At 35.1% G+C, this 26,236-nt stretch overlaps 1 protein-coding gene and 1 long non-coding RNA gene across 6 annotated transcripts in view; one reads left to right on the top strand and one right to left on the bottom strand.

The window, feature by feature from the left end:
* LOC103095121 (uncharacterized) lies at positions 1–21,929 on the bottom strand. The gene is made up of 3 exons (XR_001624706.2): positions 21,870–21,929; positions 9,126–9,379; positions 1–224 (listed from the first exon to the last, which is right to left on the bottom strand). It is a non-coding gene; the product is annotated as an uncharacterized LOC103095121 (long non-coding RNA).
* The window catches only part of LRRIQ1 (leucine rich repeats and IQ motif containing 1), a 295,150-nt gene extending 270,521 nt beyond the window's left edge, over positions 1–24,629 (top strand). For 3 of the 5 annotated variants that reach the window (XM_056798581.1, XM_056798582.1, XM_056798585.1), the window contains one exon: positions 23,600–24,629. In XM_056798581.1, coding sequence (XP_056654559.1) covers positions 23,600–23,718 — 119 coding nt within the window. In that variant the 3' untranslated portion in view covers positions 23,719–24,629. Of the gene's footprint in view, positions 1–9,361; positions 9,518–13,317; positions 13,365–23,599 lie in introns of those variants that run through there. The other 2 variants (XM_056798583.1, XM_056798584.1) reach the window with 2 other exon arrangements.
* The last annotated feature ends 1,607 nt before the right edge of the window (positions 24,630–26,236 follow it).

Raw genomic sequence — 26,236 nt, forward strand, 5'->3', positions numbered from 1 at the left:
AGTATAGTCATCTGCTTTATTGACAATAGTAAAGTGTTCATCTATTGAACTGCTACAGGAAAGGGAGAAGGTATTCATTCTCCTTCTCTGGCCCCTCTCCACCAACCTGTACCATATTGGCATCATCAGTCTTGTCCAGTCACTTGCTTTCTTCTCCCACCAGATTTGACCAACTATTTAGTCCCCAGCCTTAGAGCCACAACTACAGAGATATTTGCCCATTCCTGGAGGGAAAAAATTGGAGAAGGCATCATTAGCACAATAAGTTCAAATCCCACCAAGTCACACAAGCCTTTATTACATCTGTGATTTTAACTTACCAGGGATAAAAAAGAGCACTTCATCCACGTGGCTTAATCTTTCTCTGATTTTGAGAAGCCTGGCCCTCATTCCTATGTGTATTTATACATGCATAGGTGTGTATATACATACATATATAGAAAATAATAGTATACATATTTTACATATAAAATATATCATATAGTAGTACTATATAAAGCATAAATAGCACATGTCAGTATACATATTTGCATAGATTCAGTATACATATTTATGTGTGTTTCTATGTACATACATCTGTACATAATGTGTATACATGTGTATGTGTGTGTTTAAACACTTACTTAGTATTAGGCCAGGCCTAATTAAATGAAATTTAAATATTCTGACTAGCATTAATTTATACACTGTTGCTTCCCCTCAATGGAATGTACACTCTTGAAAAACAAACACTTATTTCCTTTTGGCTTTGTATCCTGCAGATCCAGCATAATGGTTAGAATGCTCTTGAATGAAATAGAATTCCAAGGATGTAGAGTCTCTTCTCTGTACCTTTCACTTGGCCATCGCTGCCCCTCAGTCCCTCATCACAAAAAAATGACACATTCTAATCACAAATGACCAATCACATTTTTATCTACAGTAAATCAGCATTAGTACTAATTATAGCAAAAAATCTAAATTATCTTTAAAGAACAGAAAATCTTTGGGTTTCATATTTGCCCTCTCAGATAGCAAGAAGGTGAATCTGACACTTCTTATCCAGAATGGAAGGTCCTCTTTTCTTTAGACTGGCTCATGTGACTACTAAAGATAGAGGGGATTGCAGCCCCTGGAACTCCAGCAGCAGCCCACCACATTCACACTGCTCCTGGCTCTGGGCTCTTGATTTCTAGTCTCCCAAATCATCTTGATTTCTTTCCCAAACTGAAAGAGAAGCAAAAATTTCCTGGCCAAAGCTGCATCTGCACAGAGGAACTGACAGGATCTTTGGGCTTATGCATATCCTTTTTCTTGGGAGATCCTTTCACCCAGAATGAGAATTAAACAAAGCACCATCCCATTTAGATGTACAGTTATCTTCTGTCCATAGATAATGGCAAATCAAAGGATTCTACTATGGTTAACAGAACATCCATGTCTAGCACGCTTTTTCTCCTTGTTATCATGTTTCCTCAAATTAAGAAGCTTTCTATGTGCAATGCACTAGAAGTAAGTCCAAATCTGGCCTCAACTATGAGCCTGAGCAGGTCACTTAGCTATATTTACATCAGTTTCCTCATATGTAAAATGAGCTAGAGAAGGCAATGGCAAACTATTCCAGGATCTTTGCCCAGGAAACTCCAAATAGGATCAAGAAGAGTCAGACATAGAAAATTGTTTAATGACAACAATTAAAGGAAAATCAACCTCTGATCTAAATAATCTATTTGAGAGAGAGTAACAGAAATCAAACCTATATAGGTGAGTTAGATTCAGTTTGTGAAAAGCACCAGATCCATATATTTAAATCTCTAAGAGATCCTATTTTTTAAGGATCATTAAGTTCAACTTGCACATTTTACAGATGAAAAAAAACTGAGTTCCAGAAATACTGTGTGATTTTGATCCCAGATCCTCTGGCTCTCACTCCTTCTAGTGCCACACTGATAACAGTTGATATAGTTGACATAGCATCCTTTCTAGAAGTTAACCCCATTTCAACAACTTATCCTGACCTTTAGAAAAAAGCTTCAATATATAATGAAAAGGTCACCACCCACATTAGTAGCAGGTCTGTTTTATGTGGCACGCTAAGGCTTATAAAACACTAAGGATGAAAAGGAAGGGGTTGTGCTAAAAGATAGAAGGGTAGAATTTGAAAGAATGTAAGAGAAAGACTGAGGTTGAATTCTGGCTCTGTTATTCACTACCTCTGTGACATGGAGCAAATCACTGAACTTCTGGGGGCTTCAGTTTCTTCAACTATAAAGTGAGGGAACCAGACCAGGTCCCCTCTAAAAATCCATTGTGGCCCTAATATTTTAAAACCATGCATATTCCTCACTGTGATATAAGGCAGTGGGAACAATTATGCTTTCCCACTTGATAGACAAAGCAACTGATGCTGAGTTGTTAAGTGATTTGCCCCTGGCCACATAGTTGACAAGTGTACTACTTGGGATTTGTATCACACTGCCTTTCATGAAAGAGCTGTGATTTCATTAAAGAAGGTTGCCCCTCCACCAAGATATATGGCAGCCTCTCCATGCCTCAGTAGCTGATTTCTCATGTTATTGTTTTCCCTAAGATGTTCATTACTTGATAAATGATCAACCCTGAGTGGGTCTTTCCAAATTCAACTGGTCAGTGCCACAGATGAAAGTCCATTGTCAGGCCTTTATGAAACCTTTCAGATTGATAGAGCTTTACAGAGATGGTGGTTTAGTGGCAGAGTTGTAGGCAATGGCTTCTATAGACACAATGAGATGTCCCAATAGGAAGGAATAAAGCACATAGAAATATAACACAATACAAAGGAAAGGATGAAAATGAAGGGGAGGTCCACAGTATTAGAAAGTTCAGTATTACATCTAGATATATCTGATTTTAGTAGTTCCCTGGCCTTTAATTACTTGTCCAAATCTGTATTTTTCTTATTAGTTTATAAAATTCCTTGAAATTACAGTGATTCTGATTCTTTGACTTTCTGTACCTCTGGGGCAATTCATGCAACCCAGAATTAACTCAAGGGCTTTGCCCTAAGGCAGAAATTTTGCTCCAAGATAGAAAATGTAAAGGGCAATGATAACACTTAAATTAGTCCACTAAGAAAAAAGGCAGACCCAGCTTAGTGACAGGATGAAGGAGAATAGAGGGGAGACTGAAAAGAAAGAATGGAGCCCAACATTTCTTGTACAGTCATTTCAGTCATGTCTAATTCTTTGTAAATTTCATTTTGGGGTTTTCTTGGCAAAGATACAAATGACTTGTCATTTCCTTCTTTATAGATCATTTTATAGATGAGAAAACTGAAGCAAGAAGGGTTAAGTGACTTATCCAGGATCACACATCTACTAAGTGTCTGAGATCAGATTTGAACTACAAAAATGAATCTTCCTGACTCCAGGCCCAATATTACATCTACTATGCCACCTAGTCAAGGAATTGAGAAAAACAGGGTTAAGCAACACTTGCCTAGGGTTACATAGCTAGCATGTATGTGAGTCTCAATTCTAGAGAATCTAGAATGAATGGTAGAGACACTTTCCAAAATATAATCTCAATGGCAAACAGAACAACAATTTTAAAGACAAGATAATTAATTGAATAGTCAAAAGACAACAGGAATAGAACAACACATAGGGGTCTATGAAACATGAATAGTGAATTTGAAGATAGAATTTTAAGAAATCTATGAATTATAGCCTTTTAAGAAAAAATGATGGAAACTTTTAAATGTAAATACACTTGGAAATGTAAAGGTATTCTCTAGAAAAACTGGAAGCAAATGACAGCAGACCCTGAACTACTCAAATTAGTACACAGAACCACAACAATGGGAAAATCCAAGTTAAGGTTACTAAGACTTATCATGGTCAAATTTAACAATGAAGAAATCTAACATTTATTAAGTGCCTATCATGTGCCAAGCACTGGGGATACAAAAAGAGGCAAAAGATAGTCCCTGCCTTTAAGGTTCTTACAATCTACTAAGAAACAACATGCCAACAAATATGTACAAAGTAAGTTATATATAGGATTAAATGGGATAAAATTAACAGAGAAAGTCACTAGAATTAGGAGGGGCTGGGTGAATCTTCCAGTGAAAGATGGAATTCTAAATGGGATTTTAAAAAGCCAGGGAGGTCAGTAGTTGGAGTGGAGGAAAGCGAGGAAGGAGAACATTCCAAATATAGGGGACAGCCAAGACAACCAAAAATTAAGATATGGAGTGAATGTCTTATTCATGGAATAGCAAAGAAGCCAACATAACTGGAATGAACAGTATATGTTGGGGAGTAAGATGAAAGAGGACTTTAAAAAGGGCCAGATTATGAAGGGGTTTGATTGCCAAAAATAACATTTTATATTTGATCCTAAGCAGTAGAATGTCACTGATCTTTATTGAATAAAAGAATGACATGACTTGTGCTTTAGCAAAATCACTTTAGTGCCTCAATGGAGGATGGATTGGAGTAGAAAGAGACTTGAAGCAGGCAGATATGCCAGCAGGGTGTTGCATAAATCAAGGCATGAGGTGATGAGGGCTTGGATTTGAATGGAGGCAGCATTAGAGAAGATAAGGGGTTGCATTTGAGAGATGTTGCAAAGGAAAAATCAACAGGCTTTAGCAACAGCTTAATGATATGAGTGAAGGGTGTCAGTGAAAAATCTTTAGAAATCCAGGATGATACCTATGTTTAGAGTCTTATGAATTAAGAGGATGACTTGGTCCCTTTAGTAATAGGAAAGGTGGGTGGAGAAGGGCTTAGGGGAAAGATAATGAGTTCTGCTTTGGATATGTTGAGTTTAAGATGTTTATTGGGCATATAGTTTGAGATGTTTAAAAGGCAGTTGGAGAAGTGAGATTGGAGAGCAGCAGAGAGTTTCAGGCAGGATAAGTAGATTTAAGAATCATCAGTATTGAATTGGTAGTTTCTATGGAAGCTGATTAGATTATCAAGCAAAGTATAGTACACAGAGAAGAAAGAAGGACCCAGGACAGAAACTCGAGTGACACCCATGATTAGAGGGTAGAACCTAGAAGAAGATCTAGTAAAGGAGACAGAGAAGTGGTCAGATGAGTTAGGAGGAGAACCAGGAGAGAATGACGTTCCAAAAAACTTAAAGAGAGAGGAAAGTATCAAGGAGAAGAGATTGATCAATAGTGTCATCTGCCACAGAGAGGTAAAAGCTAATGAGAAAAGATTTTTTTTTATTCCCCAATTCCAAGATAATTAGCAACTTTAGAAAGAGTAATTCTGGTGGTATTGATAGGTTTGGAAGCTGGATCACAAGGGATTGAAAAGAGAGTGGGAGGAGAGAATGTTTAGGTACACCTTGTAATTGGCTTTTTTGAGGAATATAGCTACAAAGGGCAAAAGAGAGCTAGGAAAATAGTAATGACAGAAGAATCAAGTAAGGGTTTTTACAGGATGAGGGACAGATGGGCATATTTGTAAGGCAATAGGAAATGAGCCAGTAGAAAGGGATAGATGAAAAATAAGTTGAAAGCTGAGGATGTCGGAGGAGGCAATCTATTGGAGAGACAAGATTGAATGTGATCACTTGAACAAGTAGAGAAGGGATTAACCTTGGTAAAGAATAAAAACACTTCATCTTACAAGACAGGGTGAAGGAAGAAATAGTTGCAGAAGGCATAAGTGATAAGAAATGAGGAAGAGGGGAGAAAAGGGATTTCAAGTGTTTGTTTTTTTTTTCTGTAAAATATGAGGCAAATTTTTTAGCTGAGACAGTGGGGTGGGGGAGACATGGGAGTTTTGAAGAGAAATGAAAAGTTTTGGAAAAGCCTCTGTAGTAAGTTGATGAAGGAGATATGGTAAGATTGCTTCACAAGTAGTGAGAGCCCAGTTGAGGTAATGTAATATGAATTTGTAGGGGACCAGTCAGAACAAGTGCATGATTTTCTTCATCTCATTGAGCAGTTCAAGGGTAAGAGGGAAAGCAGCAATCAATGGACATGACCCAAGGTTGAGGTTTGTCTGGGAGTAATCACTAATATGGAAGGGGGTTAGGGATTCAAGAGAGGAGGACCATATAGAGTTGGATTGATTCCCTGATGGTCAAGATGGGGAAAAGAGAAGAGAATAGTTAGTATAGGAGAGATGGTATGGGACAGAACTGAGGGATCGGAAGGAATGGTGTGGATGAAGAGGAAGGTTTTGTAAGAGAAGGCAGAAAGAGAGGTGAAAATTCAATAGCTTATGATCAGATAAAGGGATTTTGGAATTCTTGTGGGTGATGGCAAAATCAAAGGAAACACAGTCATTGTGTGTGACTGAGGTAGGATAGAGGAGTAGCTCATGGGGAGTGAGTAGGCTGAGGAACTGAGCATGTGTAAAGTTTCCTAGAATGAAAGCAGAATTTGGGGAGGAAAGAAAAATTGTGAGCTAGGTAATGAGTTCCACAATGAGGAAGGAAAAAGGAATGCATAGACACCTGTTACCAGGATTTTGATTGAGTAGTAGATATGAATAGCATGTGAAACTCAAAGTAAGAAAGGTTATTGAAGTTGAAGATAGGGGGAGAACCTGGAAGCGGAATGGGGAACAATGAGCATACCAATTGAAATCAGACCATTATTACAGAAAAACCCAGTGCCCATAATGTCCTGGACATAATATTGATCCATAAATGTTTAAGAAAATTTTAAATAAATGTTCTCCTATTAAATACTCATCATCTCAAAGCTATGCGGAAGTCAAAGCTGTATTAATATAGAAGAAATCAAAACCATTTCGCAACAGAGTTGAGGTATATGTCATCCGATCAATTGGCCTACTCCTTACTGGTGGTGTGTTGAAGATACTTTTGTTGACCCTCCATGTAGAAATTGATCTTAGATCCCAATGTTTTTATTCAGTTTAAAAAAGAAAAGGGCAGGAGTTTTTATCTTCCTATCAATAGTTCATAGAACATTAAATATAAAAGGATAATAGATTAGCAACTTATCCTAGAACCATTTCTCTTGATAAATTAATCAGCTGGAATTTATTAAACTTCTACTATGTGCCAGACACTGTGCTAAGTGCAAGGGATAAAAAAGGGGAGTGGGAATAGTGTCTTCCTTCAACAAACTCATATTTAATAGGGACTAAGACGCATGTTTAGGCCTCGAGATCTCCACACAAAAGGCCAGAGTTGCAAGCATCTCCCACTGGTTTAGTTTTCTCCTGGAGGATCATTGGATTGTAAACTTGAGAGGACACTTAGAGTTCATTGCATGAATCTGAATGATCACTTGTCTGGGCTCTTATAGGAATTGTGATTCTACCAGGAGTGAGGCTACATGGCCTCGAAGGGCTTTTTCATTAAGATTGGGAGTCAGTGATCTAGCTTGAGATTTCCTGCTGTGCAGGAAAGGATGAAACCCAACAAAACCACAGAGCCAGGAATCCAAACTTTTCCTTAAGCTTCTTAAACCAATCTATTTCTTAAAGGGGGTTGAATTGTAATTTTTAAAATTATATTACTTTGACATAGACAAACATTTTCTGTAGTAATTTCTACACAAGCTGATCTCATTTAACTGCTTCAGTTTCTTCATTTCAAGTCCATACACATATTACTCAAAATAAATAATAGAAACTGTAGTTCCTAGGGCATGAATCATTTCTCCACCAATTGAATATTATAGCTTAACTGATAGAGTATTTAAAAAAAACTAATAAAGACCTTATCTCCAACTCTAAGAAATATCTTGTTTAATGGAAGGATTTCTGGACATGGATTGAGGATATCTGTCTTGGATTCCCAACTCTGACACTTGAAAACTAAGGTGACTAAAAGGGACATATCCCTTTGTCTCACTCAGTCTTTACTCACTTGTAAATATGAATATGGGGGGGAAAAGAAAGTTAACTTCCCTTTTTACAAAGGTGGAAACTAATGGATGTGGGATACTGATTATATTCCCAGACTGTTAGATACATTCATTCATTTTACTGATTTTCTTTTCCTTTCTCTCCTACATTTTCTTTCTTCCTTCCTTCCTACCTTCCTTCCTTTTTTTCTTTCTTATTATTTGTTATAGGAGATAACTCTGGTAAAGAAGGAATATGTCTATACAACATATATGTGTGTGAATACACATATATGAAACAATAGAGTATTGTAAAATCAAAATATGTTCATCTTGTTTTTAAAATATTTAAGATATTTTAAAAATATACTATCTTCTTTAAAAGACTTTCATCATGAGAAAAGAGGTTTAAAAAGTATAATGATCTTTTGGTTTAGAACTAAGGATAACAGACCAGCCTGGGTATCTGTACATCATAACCATAAATTGAACATAATTAAAATAATTTATTACTGTTGGTATAAGGAGAGTCCATGATTTTTAGTGTTAATATGTGATAGCCATTCAGAAAAGAAAGATTGTAATAATGCTGCTGCTGCTGCTGATTATGATAGCTAGCATTTATGTAATATGCACTTTAAGGTTTGATCCTCCCAGATGAGATCCTCACAGATGAGATTCCATTTTTCAAATGAGGAAAGTGAGACAAGTTAAATGATTTGCCTAGGTTCACACAACTGAGGATATCCTCTCCATTGTGCCATCTAGGGATGAAATTAGAACTCTTCAAAAGTATCATACCCCTCTTTCAGGATGTTTGTAGGTATAGCAGTTATCCACTGCACCACCTGATGCTGTCAGTCAGGAATTTAAATAATATGTATCTCTTTTGGAGCTTCCTTCCATACTATGGGAAGCTTACCCTGGGAGGAAATCTCATTGGATTAGTGAGTTATGATCTGGTGACCAACAGCAAACTGGAGAATTTAATTAGAACTGGTATTTATGTGACATGATTTCTGTGTCACACTCAACAGTAGGAGCTAAACACAACCTTCCAGGACCCACTAAGGATGTTCATAAAAGAAAAACAAGCAGAACTCATACAACTTTTCTGCAAATTACGTATTTATATAAGCAAGATATTTAAATTATGTAGAAACATTCATTATTATTAAAATTATGAATTAAATAATTCTTACCAAAGACTGTGCCTCAGTTTCTTTCCCTTGAAATGAACAGAGGGATATATTAAACTTTAACATCCCCATACTTATCCCAAAACACAGTATTAACTTTTAAAAATGCGTATTTTTCTTACCATGGCACTTTACTGGTCAAATGTTCAAATGTTCAGGTCGCGGTCTAGCCTGAGTGACTTCCACAAAGGACCAGATCTCTCTGACTAGGGTAGGGCCTTTTATTTTTCTTCTTCATTTGAAAGTATTTAGTGTTTAAGGAAGAGAAAGTCTTACCACCACAAATGCAACAATTAGGTTACAAAGGAAATGTCTTCTGCCTTTCATGATGAACTGATTGTTTCCTTCTACTTTTCAGAGCGCTGCAGAATTCCATCTTCAGAAAATCAGACAGAAGTTACATATAACAGCATTATCAATTGCATATTTTGGTGATGGGGAAATAAATTCAAAAATGATTCAATTGTATAGTAGCAATACCAATTTATATGATGCTTAATAAATTTAATATTGTAACATTTTCTCTTACCATAAATTCTGAAAACTCATTCCTAAGTATTTTAAGGAAAATAGGAGAAAGAAAGGATATTTTATGGAATATCTTTGCAAAATGCAGATACTCTTCATTAATATTTTTAAAATAGCACAATGCTGTACTGGTCATTAAAACTGGGACAAACATCTGAATATGTTTACACTTTTAAATGAGGACTAATAAACTTGATTAGACATTAAATGGAGCTGAAGCACCACCTTCAGAATGTCAGATAGTATGTTGTAGAGGGGAAAGCACTAGACTGGAAGGAAACAATGTTTATCAATGGGAAGATAACTGGATTTGGAGTTAGATGAGGATGTCAATTCTACTTTGGTTCCTTCCTACCTTTGTTACCTTTGGCAAACTACTTGCTATTTCAGGACCTCAGGTGTTCATCTATAAAATAAGGGAATTGGTCTAGATGACTCTTCCTTCACTACTTAAGCACAGATTGCCCTTTGTCTCCTTTCCTCTGGTCACAGAAAAAGCTATCCCTGTGACTCATTAAAACTAATCCCTCTCTTTGTCTCTGTCTCATGAAACCTCCTTCAAAAACATTTTTCCCACTCTCTCCCTCAAGAGTAATTCCTTTCAAACTAATTCAAATGGGAAAAAAAGTAATTCCTTTTGTATCATTTTACAAGTGAAAATCTCCTCAATCTAAGATAAGAAAAGGAAATCCTTCATTTGACTTTTCTGACAGGTGCCATAAAATGATTCTTCCCCAACTCTTAAACTTCTGACAAAAGCTTATTTATATCTATCCCTCCTGTCTCTACTAATCCACTAGCAACTCCCTCATCCTTATACTCATCCTTCAGCCCTTCCTTTCCCCATCAACTGCTGAAGCTAGCACCAGTGACTTCCTAAATGCCAAATTCATTGACCTTCTATCAATCCACATTTTTCTTCTTTTCCTACAGTTTTAATACTATTCACAATTCACAATTCACTCTCTCTCCTCTTCCTCATAATAACAATTGTGGTTTGCAAATCACATTATAACTGTTGTCTAATTTGATCTTCACAACACTGTGGGGTAGGTGCTATCATCATTCCCATTTTAAAGAAGAGGAAACTCAGGCTAATAGAAGGTAAGGGATTTATTTGCCCATGGTCACACAGCTGGTAAATATCAGAGTCAGAATTAGAACTCAGGTCTTTCTGACTCCTTGCCCACTCCTACTTTGTAACCTCTCTTCCCTTGGCTTCCTGCAGTCTCTCACTATCGTTCTATTCACTCCTTCTCTGTGTCCTTCACTGGTTCCTCACTGTTCTTTTCATCATCCCTTAAAGTGGATGTTCCCCATGGTTCAATTCTTGGCCCACTTCTCTTGTCTATATAAAATATTTCTTTTGACAATTTCATTTGTTCCCAAGACTTCAACAAGAACCCCTTTAAAGTTTTCTCTTAACTTGGTTTCCCCAGTACTGACCTTTCTTCCAAGCTGTAAACCTTAAAATTTCTTACACTTATAAATGTTGGAAATTTCACCATTGGGAAATTTCATACTTGAAAAATTCCCTATTGATAGGGGGAACTCTATTGGAATGTGAACCCCATTGGCATGGGAGGTTCCTCCTCCTCCCTTCTTAAGATTACTTTAGGACAGAAGCCTTTTGCTGAACAATGGAAAGGGCTTTGACCTATGCTTAAGCATAGAACTGGAATTTCTTTGAGTCATGATTGATTTTAGAATTGATACAATAGAGATACTTGGAATGACAGAACTAGGTCTTGGAAATTACAATCTCCACCCTACTCAGTCCTAACAGGATTTAGGAAGGGCTGCAGCATAGATCAAAATTTAATTATTCCAATCTCTACCCTACTCAGGGTAACAGGATTTAGGAAGGGCTGTAGCAAAGGATCAAGATTTAATTATTTGAGAATATGACCTGCAACAGACATGTGCAAAGCCACAGACCTCTGGGCGGTCCTGGGTTAAGGTAGAGCCACCATTGGCACAGGGAAGACATGGACAGTGATTGGTAGATGTGAGAAGTGAGGGGAGGGAACTTGGATGGTTTTCTTAAAGATAGAGGGGTCTGAGGACTGAGGGGGGATTGGTTGGAGAGTTTTGGCTGAGTGGTTGGAGAGGTGCTCTGAGAAGCTTGCTCTGAAGAAAGCTGGAGGTGGAGGCCCCTGAGACTGTTTCTCCATTTTGGTCATGTGAGTAATAGGGACTGATCTCCTTTCTTTGCCCCAGCTATCTAAGGGCTTGGGCCTTTTGGCCCAGCCTAAACAGAAGGGGTATTTAAGCCCTATTCCCTTCTCTCCCCTTTCTCTCTTCCTCTCTCTCTCTATCTCTAATACCTTTCTTCATCCTGTTTGTAATTAAACTCCATAAAAGGTTGACTGCTGACTTGAGTGGTTGGAGAGGTGCTCTGAGAAGCTTGCTCTGAAGAAAGCTGGAGGTGGAGGCCCCTGAGACTGTTTACATAGCTGATTCCTTGGCGACCTTAAATTAATATATATCAGTCTTTTAAAGTGATTTCCTTGTCACAAAGCTCCATCTGCACAACATGCAGCATAGTCGTGTGAAAAGAATGCTAGATTTGAAGTCAGGGGACTTACATTCAAATCCTAGCTCTGCTACTTGGGAACTGTCATAATCTCTGTGGGCCTCATTATTCTCAGATATAAAATGAGGGGATCAGATTATCTCCAAAGTCTTCCTGCTCTAAATTTATGAGCTCATGTTCTCAAGCTGCCTGTGTTAAATTACTATAGGGATGCCCCATCTAGCACCTCGAGATCAACACATCCAAAAATTAGCACATCATTTTTCCCCCTAAACATACTACTCTTTATGACTCTAATATATAAATACTCTCTGTGTTACCACCATTCACTCAGTAGCTCCTCTTTAGCAACTTTGAAGTCATCTTTGATGCCTTCTTCTCTAACACTTCTCATATCTGAACCAGTTGCCAGATCTTGTTGCTTCCATCTCTGAAATATTGCTCACATCTATCTACTCCTCCTTTTTCACCACCCCAGTACAGAACCTCACTAAAATTTGCCTGTATTATTTCAATACACTCTTAATAGGTTTTCCTCTCCCCATTCTCCTCCACTTCTTATTCCCCCTGAATATTATTGCCAGAATAATTTCTTTTTAAAAAAATAGATGTGATCATGTTATTTTTCTGTTCAGAAATCTCCTGTAGCTCCCTATGTCTCTTGGGGAAAGTTCAGATTCCCCTTCCTAACATTCTAGGACCTACATAATCTACAACCCCCTTTCTCTCTAATCTTATCTATATTGCTCCAGTCCATATTCAACCAAAATTGAATAACTCTCTGTCCTCTGAACATACATGGTGCTCTTTGTTCAGACTAGTCACTGATTTTTGCTTTTTGATCTCCTGCTTACTTTTAAAAGCCCCTCTTAAATGCCATACCCTTTAAGAAGCTCCCCTTTACCCCTTCAGTCCACAGTTGATAATGGCCTTCCATTTTATATTTGTCATTGTGGCATTTTTCTCTCTCCTAGACTGTAAGCTCTATGAGGGCAGGGACTTTATCTTACCTACATTTTGTATCTCTCCTAGCCTAGCACAATATTATATTTTATACAGTAGGATGTAAGCTTCATAATAGCAAGAACTTTCTCTTTTTCCCCCAGCATGATTATTAAACTGAATTATATGTCATAATCATAAAATAAAACATTCCATTGTTTCTTTTTCATCTTATTCCTCTTTTTTCCATCACTCATGAAAATATGAAATAGCATTAATTTTCCATTAATCCATTTCATTCCATTCAGTTTTATAGGTCTTATCTTCCAAGTAGTGGACAATTCTCCCAAATACAGTGAGTATAACAATTCTCCCCTCTTATATTTTCCTCCTTCAGAAACTTTTCTGTTTTAAAGCAAATGAGTAATATTCTTTGTTGTCAAGTTTTAAATCAGATAGTGAACTGTCTCCTTGGTAGCAAGATTGACTGAAATGGTGATGTTCAACACAGGTTTGAAATTATACCTTTCCATCTTCAGATGCAATGAAACCTCATTAAGTCAAACATTGGTCATTCATAATTTGTGCTCATTCATATTGGGAGAGTTAAGATGGTATGTTTCAATTTATCAGTAAAGTTTATTTAAGTAATTATTATGAATTAAATTATTATTATTAAATTAAATATTAAATTATTAAATTAAGCAATAGTTTAAAATAAATTAAAGGACCTCTATCACAATGAATTTAGTGATATTTTTGTTTGATGCAAATTAATTCTGATAATCGTTAATCACTAATTCAGTAAAACTGACTCAAATTGACTATTATTTCATACTTACATCACAAAACAACCTTTTGAAAATAAACCATATAAATTTTGCCTGTACTGCTTCCAACTGACCTCTCCAAGTCAAGTTAGTGAGTACCTGTTGGCCACTGACAATGAGTTATTCTCGGTGCCCTGAAAGTTTGGTGACCAGTACCATCAATGAAACATACAATAATGCCTTGTCTTTTATCCTGTCCTTCATATATTGTCCCTTATTGGTCTACTTCTGATTGAACTTTCATTTATCCCAAGTTCTTCTGATTTATTGCTACTTTCTGCTTAAAAACACCCAGTGTCTAATGGATAAGCTTTTATGGACGTTAGTCTATCTCTATTGGCTCCTGAAAAGTAAGTATCATAGCTTCCAATTCCGTCTTCTAATGTGAAAGGCCCCAGAATTCTTTTCCCAACAAAGTCCATCCCAGGATGGACTGAAGGGTAAGACAGCACCTCTTCTGCCTTACGAATTTTGCAAAATGCTATTGAAAAAAATCTTAAGAATACAAATCAGAATATAATCATATGCAAAGCTGCATAGTGCAGAATGTCATTAATGGAGGAATTTAAAGAGGGGCCATAGATCGTTGTTAGCTAGAGTGTTCACAAATAGGTTTGTACAGGATGTGAAACTTAAGCTGTCATTAGTGAGGGTTATGTTTAAAATTTGTTGAGAGGACCAAAAGGATGTCTTTATCCACCACTGAAAGATAATTTTAAGTTCTAGGATTTGAGCATATGGGAATTCCCTAGTAAAAAGAATTCAGTTATGAAGCAGGAGACAGATTTTCAAATGGAAAAAAATTAGGCGAGAAATCCCATTTTTATTTTATTCATTAAGTGGAGTAGATTTTAATTAAATTCCTTCTTAAATTAGAAAGTGATGTCAGTAACAATGTTTGATGCAATTAAAAACAAATAACTTTTAGAGATACTTAATTCAGGGAAGAGAGGTGGTTAAATACTGTACACTTATTATAATACCAAAGTTAGCTGTTACAATTAAAGTATATAATAAAAGACAAAGAATTGTCTAATTAATAGAATTTCTGATGCTGCAAAAATGCAGCACGATTGTAAATGGCAATTAGCCCTGTTTGCTAAAATTCTACAAAATGTTGATAGTCACCTAGGAAAGATTCCCATCATTTTTATTCCTCTTTTTTTTTATTCCAAGAGAATTAGGAATGCCATTTGCTTTTTCAGTTAAAATGAAGGGAAAAAAAGGAAATTTTCAAACATCTGAGTTAAGTATCTCAGGAATTTTCATTTTTCATAACAAATTCTATCATTTTGCCCCATTTCTATTTATGTTGGGTTGTAGTTCGTAAATACCCTGTTATTATTGCTATTATCTCTGTTAAAGAAATAGATATGTAGCAACCAATTTCCTTTACACATTTATAGATTCAACTGAACTTCTTACATGATTTGTTGCCTTTTAGTTGCAATCAAATGGCAACTAGGTGGCACAGTGGATAGAGTGCTGGGCCTAGAGTCAAGAAGACCTGAGTTCAAATCTAGCCTCAGACACTTACTAGCTATGTGACCTGTGACAAGTCACTTAACCCTGTTTGTCCTTGTTTCCTTATCTATAAAATGAGCTAGAGAAGGCAATGGCAAAGAGAGCTAGTATCTTTACCAAGAAAACCCCAAATGAGGTTACAAGAGTCAGACACTATTGAAATGACTCTATGACAAAAAGTTACAACCAAAGGTGGAATACATTTGTCAAATCACATAATTTAAGGTTAGAAGGGACCTAAGAATCTACACAGGGATTCTCTAACATTCACAAGTGGTCATTCAGCCTCTGTTTGAAGATCTTTAATGAAAGTACACTCTCTACCTATCGAGGCAGCTCTAATTGTGAAGAAGTTTTTCTTTATATTAAGCCAAAAGTCTTCATCACTGCAACTTCCATTCATTTTTTCCCTTTGGGATCACTAGAACACATCCAATCATTCAGTCTCATGACAGCCTTTCAAATAATGGAGTGATTATAATTGAAGACTTAAAGGAGCATGGTATCTTATGAAAGACACGGGAGGTAAAAGACCTTAGTTTGAATATAATCCTGAGATCTCAGAAACTGGATGTTTTTGGGCATATTGCTCAACTCCCCCTTGTTCTTTATTTATTCTTCTGAAAAAAAGAAACAACACTTTCACTACTCTGACTTTTATAAGATTTTCATGAGGATCAAATGAAATAAAGTATTTAAAGTGCTTTGTAAACATTAAAGCACTATGTAAATGTACACTTGGGGCAGCTAGGTGGTACAATAGATAGAGGGGCAGACCTGAAGTCAGGAGGATTTATCTTCCTGTTCAAATCTGGCCTCAGACATTTATTAACTATGTGACCCAAAGCAAGTCACTTTACACAGTTTACCTCAGTTCCTCATCTGCAAAATGAGCTGGCAAAGGAAATGGCAAACCGCTCCAGTATCTTTACCAAGAAAACCCCAAATGAGATCTTGAAGAGTCAGATAAAACTGAAATAACTGAACAACAAAATATACACTATTCTTAAAATATTTCTACAAGCTCCTAATGACTATCTTTGTATTGAGATGAATGATTGGTTAAAACCTTTCTAAATGACTTCACTATTAAAGATTACCAAATTAGGTAATTCCCTATTGGGGAAAGAATGATGAAATTTTAATTAAGAATCTTTAGTCCAAGAGTAAATAATATTAGAGTAAATAATTTATAAATGACATTTGCTAGAGAGAAAATGGGGGCAACATAAGACAAGGAATTCAAATGGAAAGGTGTGATTTAGAACAAGAGAGATAATTGACAGGAAAGCCACATTAGAAGGAAATCATTGCTTGTTAAACTTTTTATTTCAAAGGACTTTAAAGTTAAGAATCCCAATCCTGAACAAGTCATTTAAACTCTGTGTGCCCCAACCAACTCCCTGTGGTTTTCTACTAAGTCATCAAAGGTTGCTGTTTGTCTTGGTAGAGTTTCCTACAATGATGAAATCACAATCCTTCATACATTCAAGTAAATTTAGATGTGTGGCTGTTATCTTGCCATATTCTTCAAATCCAAAAAATTCCTTCCCAAAGGAGAATGAGTACACATATAAACATGTCAGATTTGCATGGGTATATGTGTGAGGTAATTGTCTTTAAGATGAAAAAATCCATATATTTCATTTAGTTCCACAAACATTTATAAAATGCTTAGTGTATATTAAAGACATTGTTCCAGGCATTGAGGTATACAAAAATAAAAAGCAAAAGTCCCCTCTTTCAAGACCATTCGTTCTCATGGAGTAATATAACATTTACTTAGATAAGTATGATTAAAGCAATGGAGCACAAATCATATAAATGCATCAAGGCAGGACACAGAATGCCGTGTTCATGGTACCAGCTGGAACATGGTACAAGTAGTGCTGGAACCCAAAGTAAATGACAAAGAATAATATGATATGTCTGGAAAGGTAAGTATGAACCAGATCATGAAGCCCTTGATTGTTTGGCTAAAGAGTTTGTGTTTTGTTCTTAAGTCAGCAAGAACCATTGAAAGAGAATGGCATGATTCAATCTACAACTGAAGAACCATTATTTTAATGTCATCATGAAAGTTGGATTAGAAAAGGATTGGGGAGGCTAAAGTCAGAGAGTCTGTTGTAATAGTCCATGTGAGAGATGAAAAAGGCCTGAATTAGGTTTAACTACTCTATGAGTAGAGAGAAAAATAGAGATAAGGGTATTGTGAAGATGAAGCATTGCATTCCACTGAGGCCACTGAGGAGGGACAGAGGGGGCAAAACATAAAAAAATAAGTCTGTACATGATAATGTGAGGAGAGAGAGCTAACCATGAAGGTAGTCAGGAAGGGGATCTTTTAGGAAATGATGGCACAAAAGCTGAGCTTGCCAGAAAGCTAAGGCATCTGAGAAGTAAAAGTAGGTACATTCCAGGCATGAGAGGCAGCCTGCACAAAGCCATGCATGGGTATATGAGGTAGAATCCCATCAGTTTGGATCTGACATCTACTTGGAAAAGTAGAGAGATTTCTGGAATTGGAGTTGGGAAGAGCTAAATTTATATCTGGACTCAGACATTTTCTAGCTGTGTGCATGTTACTCAACTACTGTCTGCCTCAGTTTCCTAATTTATAAAATTGAAGCAATAATACCAGCTACCCCTAAGGATTGTTGTGAGGATAAAAATAAGATTAAGTAAATTTGTAAAGTGATTTGTTCACTTTAAAGCTCTATATAAATGCTAGCTATTATCTGCTATTATGTGAGAGATGATGGAGAAGTTAGTGTTGAAGATGATTCTGAGGTTCTGAACCTGGGATGACTAGAGAAATCATGATGCCTTCTATAGAAACAGAGGTGTTTGGTGGGAAGGTCAATTTAGGGGAAATTATAAATTCTATTTTGGACATGATGAATTTGATGTTTGAATGGAACATTCAGTTAGAGATGTCCAACAGTTGGTGGCTGATGATATGAAACTGGGCTTGTAAAAGAAGCTAGAGGTGGAAATATAGAGTTGGGAGTCATATATAGTAATAATCATTGAATTCATGAGAAATTAAATCACCAAGAGAAATAAATGGCAACAAAAATAATTTTAAAACATAGAAAATAATATTTATTTTTTAAACCCTTACCTTCTGTCTTGGATGTGTATTGAGTCCAAGGCAGAAGAGTGGTAAGGGCTAGGCAATGGGGGTTAAGTGACTTGCCCAGTGTCACACAGCTGGGAAGTGTCTGAGGTCAAATTTGCACCTAGGACCTGCCGTCTCTAGGCCTGACTCTCAATCCACTGAGCCACCCAGCTGCCCCCAGAAAATAATATTTATTACAGAGAAACTAAAAAGTCTTACTTAAATCAAATAAATTAGTACTCATTCTGGAATTTAAAAATAAGTACAAACAGCATACTGGTGAAATACTGTATCAGAAATCAGAATGCTTATTAGGTAAGGTTTTACATTCTTTATGTTATATCTTAACTTTTACATTCACTACAAATGTTTTCTTTTTTCACATTAGTCTCCCTTCCCCTAGCAAGCAGTTTGTAAAAAAAAAAAAAGTTCATTAATAGTAAAATTGCATGATGCCACTAACATATTTTATAAGAAATCGACAAAATTCAGGAAAGAGCAAAATATGCTTGTTTTTTAGAAAAAAATTATGAAATTAATAAAATATGAAACCTTTTATTAAATCACAAATTTCCTAATGTTTTCAAGTTTCTCATCCTAATTTTCAAAGGTAATTACCAGAAGTCACACTTCTGTTTTATATCAACAAACATCAAGTCAAATTCACATACATTTACAAAGTTCCTGTTATATACAGACTCCTGTACTAAAGTCTGGAGCCTTAATTGTGGGTTTTGTTAACAGACATCAGGAAAATTGAAATTTCACTTCTATATAAAATAACAAAAACAATTAAAAACAAGCAAAATCAAAAGATTATGTATATGATGTTGGAATCATCTATCTGATTCAGTGATAGTAGTCAGGCTGATTGAAATTCAGAAAGAAGCAGCATAAAAATAATTATTCTTTACCTTACCATTTCTATCTTACCCCAAACCTGGCGAACCTAGCTCATTCACAGAGTTTAAATTGATGTAAACGCTTTGCTGCTAAAGATTCGTTCTGGTCACTTTCATTAAAATGTTGAATTTTTTCTCCATGCTTTACTTATGCTCTATCTGCTGTTAAGTAATACAATATGGGAAGGACTTTGAAATAAATTATATCTCCAGACACACAATGTTGGATGTATCAATGAAAATCCTATGACGTATTACTATACATCATGAAATTTCTATCATGACCTGCTTAACCAAGTTTTTTTTATACATACCAGGAGTTTCATTCAAAGCATTTTACATATTAAATTACTTATCAAAACACAGCATATGTAGACCTTGACATTTGTTAAAGAACCAGGGATTTAACCAAAAAAAGACCAGAACAAATCTTTAGCAGAAAACAGATTAAACAGCAAAGAAGTGACTGCTTGAAAATGAGAGCATTTTGACTTAACTTCAAGACATGCTTTCAGCACATATTTAAAAGATTGGTTGTTTGTTCCGTATGATCACCTGAAAATAAGCTTCAAAAGATTGTTGTTGAAGATTCATGTGGCCTCTGACAATAGTCTTTGAGAAAAAAGGCACTTTAGCAATTTTGTTCCAAGAGCCTATCAGTAGAGATCTTTCATATCAAATTGTTTCCTTCGTTGAGTCCTTGACTATTTTATTCTTGGATGGATAAATAATGTTAGCATGATTATACATTGACTGTTTCAAATTGCTCTTTCATACATTTTTTCCAATTCTAGAGGTAATCACTGGACATAGTAATGGCTTCACATAATTCTGTTGTTTTTACACCACAATCTATTTTTCTATGTATCTATTAATTTGAAGTATTTCTATAATAACAAAAATATTTTACAGAACAATGCAAAAAGAAGCTTTATTGATGAATGGTCAAATTGTTTATCTACAAATAGCAAAATAGTAACACTATAGACTTTTTTAATCACACACAAAAAGTGCTCTTTCAAAAACGCCCTATTTGTTCAATCTGATCCTAAATGTCATATGGACTGCTAATTTCCCCTAAACATTTCCATTCCAGGAAAAATGTATTTAGAGACTGTTGTGAACCAGCCTGTAATGTCACATAATAGTTGTTTTTAGGTATAATTATTGATATTAGCAGAAGGAGTTACAACTTGCTATGAAAAGATTACAGATTGTCACTTAAATATAGGGTCACATTGTGTGGCGGGACACAATGACTTGAAGATTCTGTTGAAAGACAAAATATAACAAAGAGCCTGTCCACATTAGGACAATTTTTTTTAATGATATTTGTTAAAGATGAGGATTCTTTGGTAAACATCCATAGTATAAAGTTAGGAAAGAGATTTTACAAAATGTGAAAATGTTCCCCAGCACATTAAAGTTAATTTATCATAACAATCAAAATAAATAGTTTAAATGTTGTAAATGTACACCATACACTATAATGTTTTATTTTATCACTAGCAAAAAGCTTTATTAATTGATTAAAGCATTACTATTTTTTTGTGTGCACCAAATCCAAAGTGACATATTAGACCTGGCACATATGAACTTCAAGCACTCTTTCTCATTTTGTACATTTATAGAAGTAAACATTTTAAAATGCTAATTCTTGTTAACATGATGTGAAATATACAGTGTAATTATGAAAACCCCATCCCTGTGTATTTCTCTTTTTTCTAAAGAAACTATACATTTTAATACATTGCTTAATTAAAGAAAAATCAGGAAGTTTTTACTACACTAATAGGAAAATTCACCATTCTCTCTTCTTTGTAAGAGAAAACACCCCCCAAATATTAGATATTTCTGAAGGACTATTTATTCTTTTACCAACTTTTTTTTAAACTCAAAACCTTTTTTTTTTGCTATTAACATTATCCCAATAGATTTTCTATAAAACTGCCCTATCCTTCCAAATCTTTTCTCTAAAACAACATCAAGCAAAGCATATCCAAATTATGGGTCCATAGGTGGGTGTAGTTCATCCATGGTGCAGTTTATTGACCACGTGTTTTCTTACCAGAGACAAATTTTTAAAAATCACAAATAGCAAAAATGTGCCAATGTATTAATGAAAAGTTATTTATAGGACTGCCTGCTGACCTACTTTGCGAGGCTGTTCATTGATGGAATGGATTTAACACTGGCTGAATGGTCATTTGTTCTTGGTAGAAGAAATATGTTGAGTAGAGGTTAGACTAGATGATCTTTTTAGACCCTTAGGATCTGTGATTCCCTACAGGATGCCAGTTTTATGCTAAGTAAAATAAATCCTTTAGGGAATTCCGTTAATTCTTCTTGGCCCTTGGTTTATCACCTAGAAAATAATGAGTACCCTTGGTCACTGTAGCTACTTGAAATGGTTAATACAGTTTCTTAAAAAGTGCCTAACTGATTTCCAAGGAGCAAATTTACAGTAGGTAAATCTAACTTACCCATCTAAAAGTCCAATTCAGTCACCGTCTCAGTTTACTTGTTGGTCTCTGCTGGGATTTCTGACATGCATACCAATTGTGAGGTCATCACAATTCATAGATGCAGATCTATTTCTAACAGTCTGAGTAATTTTAAGTATTCAACATTTCTGTTCATTGCTTGTTTTTTTCCCCCTCTAGAATAACAGAATCTATTCTTCCTGCCTTTCAGGAATGCAGTGGTGAGAAATCAGAAAGTATGGCCCCAAAATAGAATCTGCTCACCTTTATGGGGTTCAGGTGCTCTTTCAAATGCACTGGAGTAATGAAGTTCACTGACTTACCAAGTCATAGGACCATAGATTGAAAGCTGAAAGGTACCTCAGAGGTCATTCAATCCACTTCCTTTCTTTACAGATAAGGAAATTGACAATCAGTAGTCAAATGACTTGTCCAAGGCTCCAAATGAATTGTGTCAGAACCAAGATTTAATCCCATATCTTCAGTCTTCTGTTGCCCCTAGTGGCCTTGAAACTTGAGCAAGTTCCTCAATATTTTTTTAAAAATAACAGTGCAATAGGAAAAAGTGTTCACAACTGATATTAATCACCTCTTATGCCAAACTTGAACTTGGAGAATGATTCCTCTAAAGTTTCTTAATCCTTTATTTAGTCTCTTCTTTATTAAAATATGCCTAAATATCTAAGTTGACAATTAAATATTAATACCCAGAGCAAGAAAGATTTTTGTTTTCTCTGTAAAAACTGTTGCTGTGGAAAGGACTATGAAAAGTCAACCAATCTCATCTATTTCCATTATGAAGTTCTGTCTACATAAATTAACATGATAGGGGATTGTTTATCCTGTCATTGATTATAGTCAACAGCTTCTTGCTAACTGAATGCAGTTCAACAACACACTGTCAAGAAGGGCTTTATTGAGTCTGATACATGATATCCACAAGCCTATGAGTTAATATCAGATATATCATGACCCACTTCCCTGCTCCTTAAGCTACATCTTCAAGATTACCTCTCTTTCTGACTCTTTGTCCCCAGATTCAGATTCAGAAGGCAGGATTAGTCTTCTGCTTACCAGGCTGAACTATACTTGATGTTTGATGTTCTGCGGCTGGTCCAACTCTTCTGCACTAATGTTTGCTTGTCTCTACTTGTTCTGTCTCCAAGGATGATGAAAAATCAGTGATTAAAATATTGTTTAAAATATTCCTAATTTATTAACTTTTATTTTTCTCTTCCAGAGTAAAAGGATATGACCGCTTTCAACCTTGATCTCACAAATCTTAATTTCCATCTCTGATAATAGTTGCTATTTGCAAGATTTTCTCCAATATATTAAAATCTATACTTTTTAAAAAAGAAACTAACAACAATATGTAAATCAGGAAAATTGAGAATGTTTACTTATTTCATAAATACCCAATCATTAGAGTGTTTTTATTTATAAAAATTATTAGGCATAGAAGTTGGGAAACAACTATATTTAGTGATTCACTTTTCAAATAACTACATTTTTTTTCATCTAAAATAGGCATAAAAATCTACCAGGCCTTCAGTAAATAATTTCATTCCCAAATACCAAAAAGATAATTTTAATAAATGAAAAATGTCAATGACCCTCAAGTACATACTGTTGACCTAATCATGTTTGTTATTATTTTTTCAAACCGATTTTACTTGGATCATATTAAGTAAAGGTTTATATTTAATGCTATTATTTTTGCCTTTCAGTTAAGGAAATAGCTGCTCCAGGGATTGCTAAGAAAAAATGTATATCACTTCGAGACTATCCAGCACAGTTCAGCGATGGAGGGGAAAGTGGGAAAAGGAAGGCGAAAACTTTCAACTAATCTTGCAAACTTCAACATGCAAAACATATGGCGAACTGTTTCTTTTCAAGAGGTCTGTGAATATCTGGTTATATGTTACCAATTGGATACAAAGTTTTAGAGTACTGCATTTAATTTGTTTTACTATACATGTTTTGCAATTTAGCTTTCTGGTGGAGTTATCTTACTCCCCATCAGTAAAATACAGTTTTTGCAATGGTTCTTTTGCTCATGTGGTATGGCCTCCAGAAAACTTTAACCCTTAATATAATTGTAAGGAGGAATTTATAGAACCAATATCTTTAGTTTTAAAAAACATTTTAACATACGTAACTTCAAAATAAATTTTTTCTTAGCAATAACAATAAATCTGTAAGTAACAATGTTGGAAAGTTAAACATCCTGATTATGTGTGTTTTAGTCAATACTATTTAATGTATTGCATGTTGGGAATTTATATTTGGTCTTAAGAAGTTTTTAGTCTTATAATTGAGATTAATGAACTAAATATGGAGAACTGTCATATTTTCAATGGCAAATTGGTTCATATTTGTGATGTTCTTGTTAAATGTTTTTTAATGGTTCTATTTATCAAAATACAGTTTAGAGATGGTCTTGCAAACCTGATAAATTAAAACAAATTGGATGTTTTAACAGTATTATTATTTGAGCATGTAGTATATTTATTGTTTTGACATATGAAAGTACATGTGAATCTAATAAGTGTTTACTCTTCTGTTATGAATCAAAAAATTGTTAGAAATTTAGATTTTCATAAAATTACCACCCCCTGAAATGATCAGTCCTTTCAAGTCTTTCCAAACTAAGCATTTTTTGTTATGTTTCAGATTTTCCCAATGTTACAGATGTCCAACCTTCCTATCTGTCTACTAAAGTGTAGTGACATCTTATTAAATGAAATATGCAAAATTGCACAGTTACCTTTAATATATTTTTGATGCTATTGCTCCCTTGAGTCCAGAACTGTTTTCACAAAGCAACATTCCTTACTTAGTTTTCAGTGATTTTCCATCTAAGTGTTACTTGAATAATAGGATCGAGTCAACTTTCTTTTTAGTTTCTTCCCTTTTTGAAAGCTTTCAGCTGGAGAAAAGAAATGCCTAAACTTTTCTAGGATGCCCTTCTTTACATGCTTGCTCCTTTCCATTTGGGTCCCCATCATCACTACCATTTTTCTGGACTTTATTCCCATTAAAAACTGTAAATCTCTTTAAACTGTGATTGAGGTGGAAAAGTCAATGAGCCTTGAGATGTCAGTCAATAAAGAAAACATAGATGCATATGTTGTGGCCTAGAAATTGAGCTTAGAAACATAAACTCCATATGCAATTGTTTTGTGCAACAGGCCATTACATTATTGTCTTTTCACTAACAGCATCTACAAAGAAATATAATAGGATTGGAAATATTTTATTGAATCTCCACTTATTTTGAAAATGGTAGGAGAAAACCACATTAAAGTTGGTATTGATGGAGACTTTTATGGTTCATATACTAAAATCAGTGAAGTGGAAAGTCTTAGTTTGTTCAGTTAGATGCTTACTATTAAATTGCTTCAGTCCGTAAAGTGGTCTTTTAAAATATAGTACCTTATTCAGTAACCAGCTTGATTGCTATGGGAGATTAAATTATAAGAGAAATGATAGTGCTGACACTACTCCATTTTTAGGTAATGGGTGACTTGTGATTATGATGATGGTGATGATGATGGTAGTATTTCCTATATTTTCCTATATATAATATATAAATAAGAATACAATGCTATACTGATAGTGTTATTTTGAATTAATAGTTTAATATTAATATATTTAATCATTTTATTTTTGTTTATGAAGATAGCTAATTTTTCCACATAATGTTAAGTTTTTAGAATTGAATAAATATAGTCAAGGGTTCAAATCAAATGATACTCTTTCTCCTGCTTACTCAGATTACTGTTGAGTCAAATAATAAATTTAAGTGATTTCAGAACTGGTGGAATGATAGCACCCAAAGAGTAATGGTTAATGAATAAATGACCATCTAGAAAAGGATCTTCGACTTTTGTCCTTTCCAAATCAACATTTTTTTTTATCAGTAACTTGGATGAAGGAGTAGATAGTGTACTTATCAAATTTGTAGATGGTAAATAACACATTGGATGACAGAACTGACATCCAAAATGATCTCAACAAGCCAGAACAATTGGTCACATACAATAATGTGAAACTTAATAGGACAAATATAAAGTCTCAGACTTGGTTTTAAAAAAAATGAGCATAGATACTGAATAGAATATATTTGGCTAACCATTTGATCATGTGAAAAAGATCTAGAGTTTTTAATAAACTGGAAACATAATACAAATCAACAGTAGCTATGGAAGCCCCCCTCCCCAAAAGCTCATGGCCTCTTAAGCTGAATTAATAGAAACAGTCTATCTAGAGTTATCAAGGTGCTAGTGCTGCTATTCACTGCCTTGATCAGACCACAGCTATGGTTTTTTGCCCAGTTCTCTGCAAAACACATTGACAAGCCA

This window comes from Monodelphis domestica, chromosome 5 (assembly GCF_027887165.1).
Source record: "Monodelphis domestica isolate mMonDom1 chromosome 5, mMonDom1.pri, whole genome shotgun sequence".
NCBI classification, from domain to species: Eukaryota; Metazoa; Chordata; class Mammalia; order Didelphimorphia; family Didelphidae; genus Monodelphis; species Monodelphis domestica.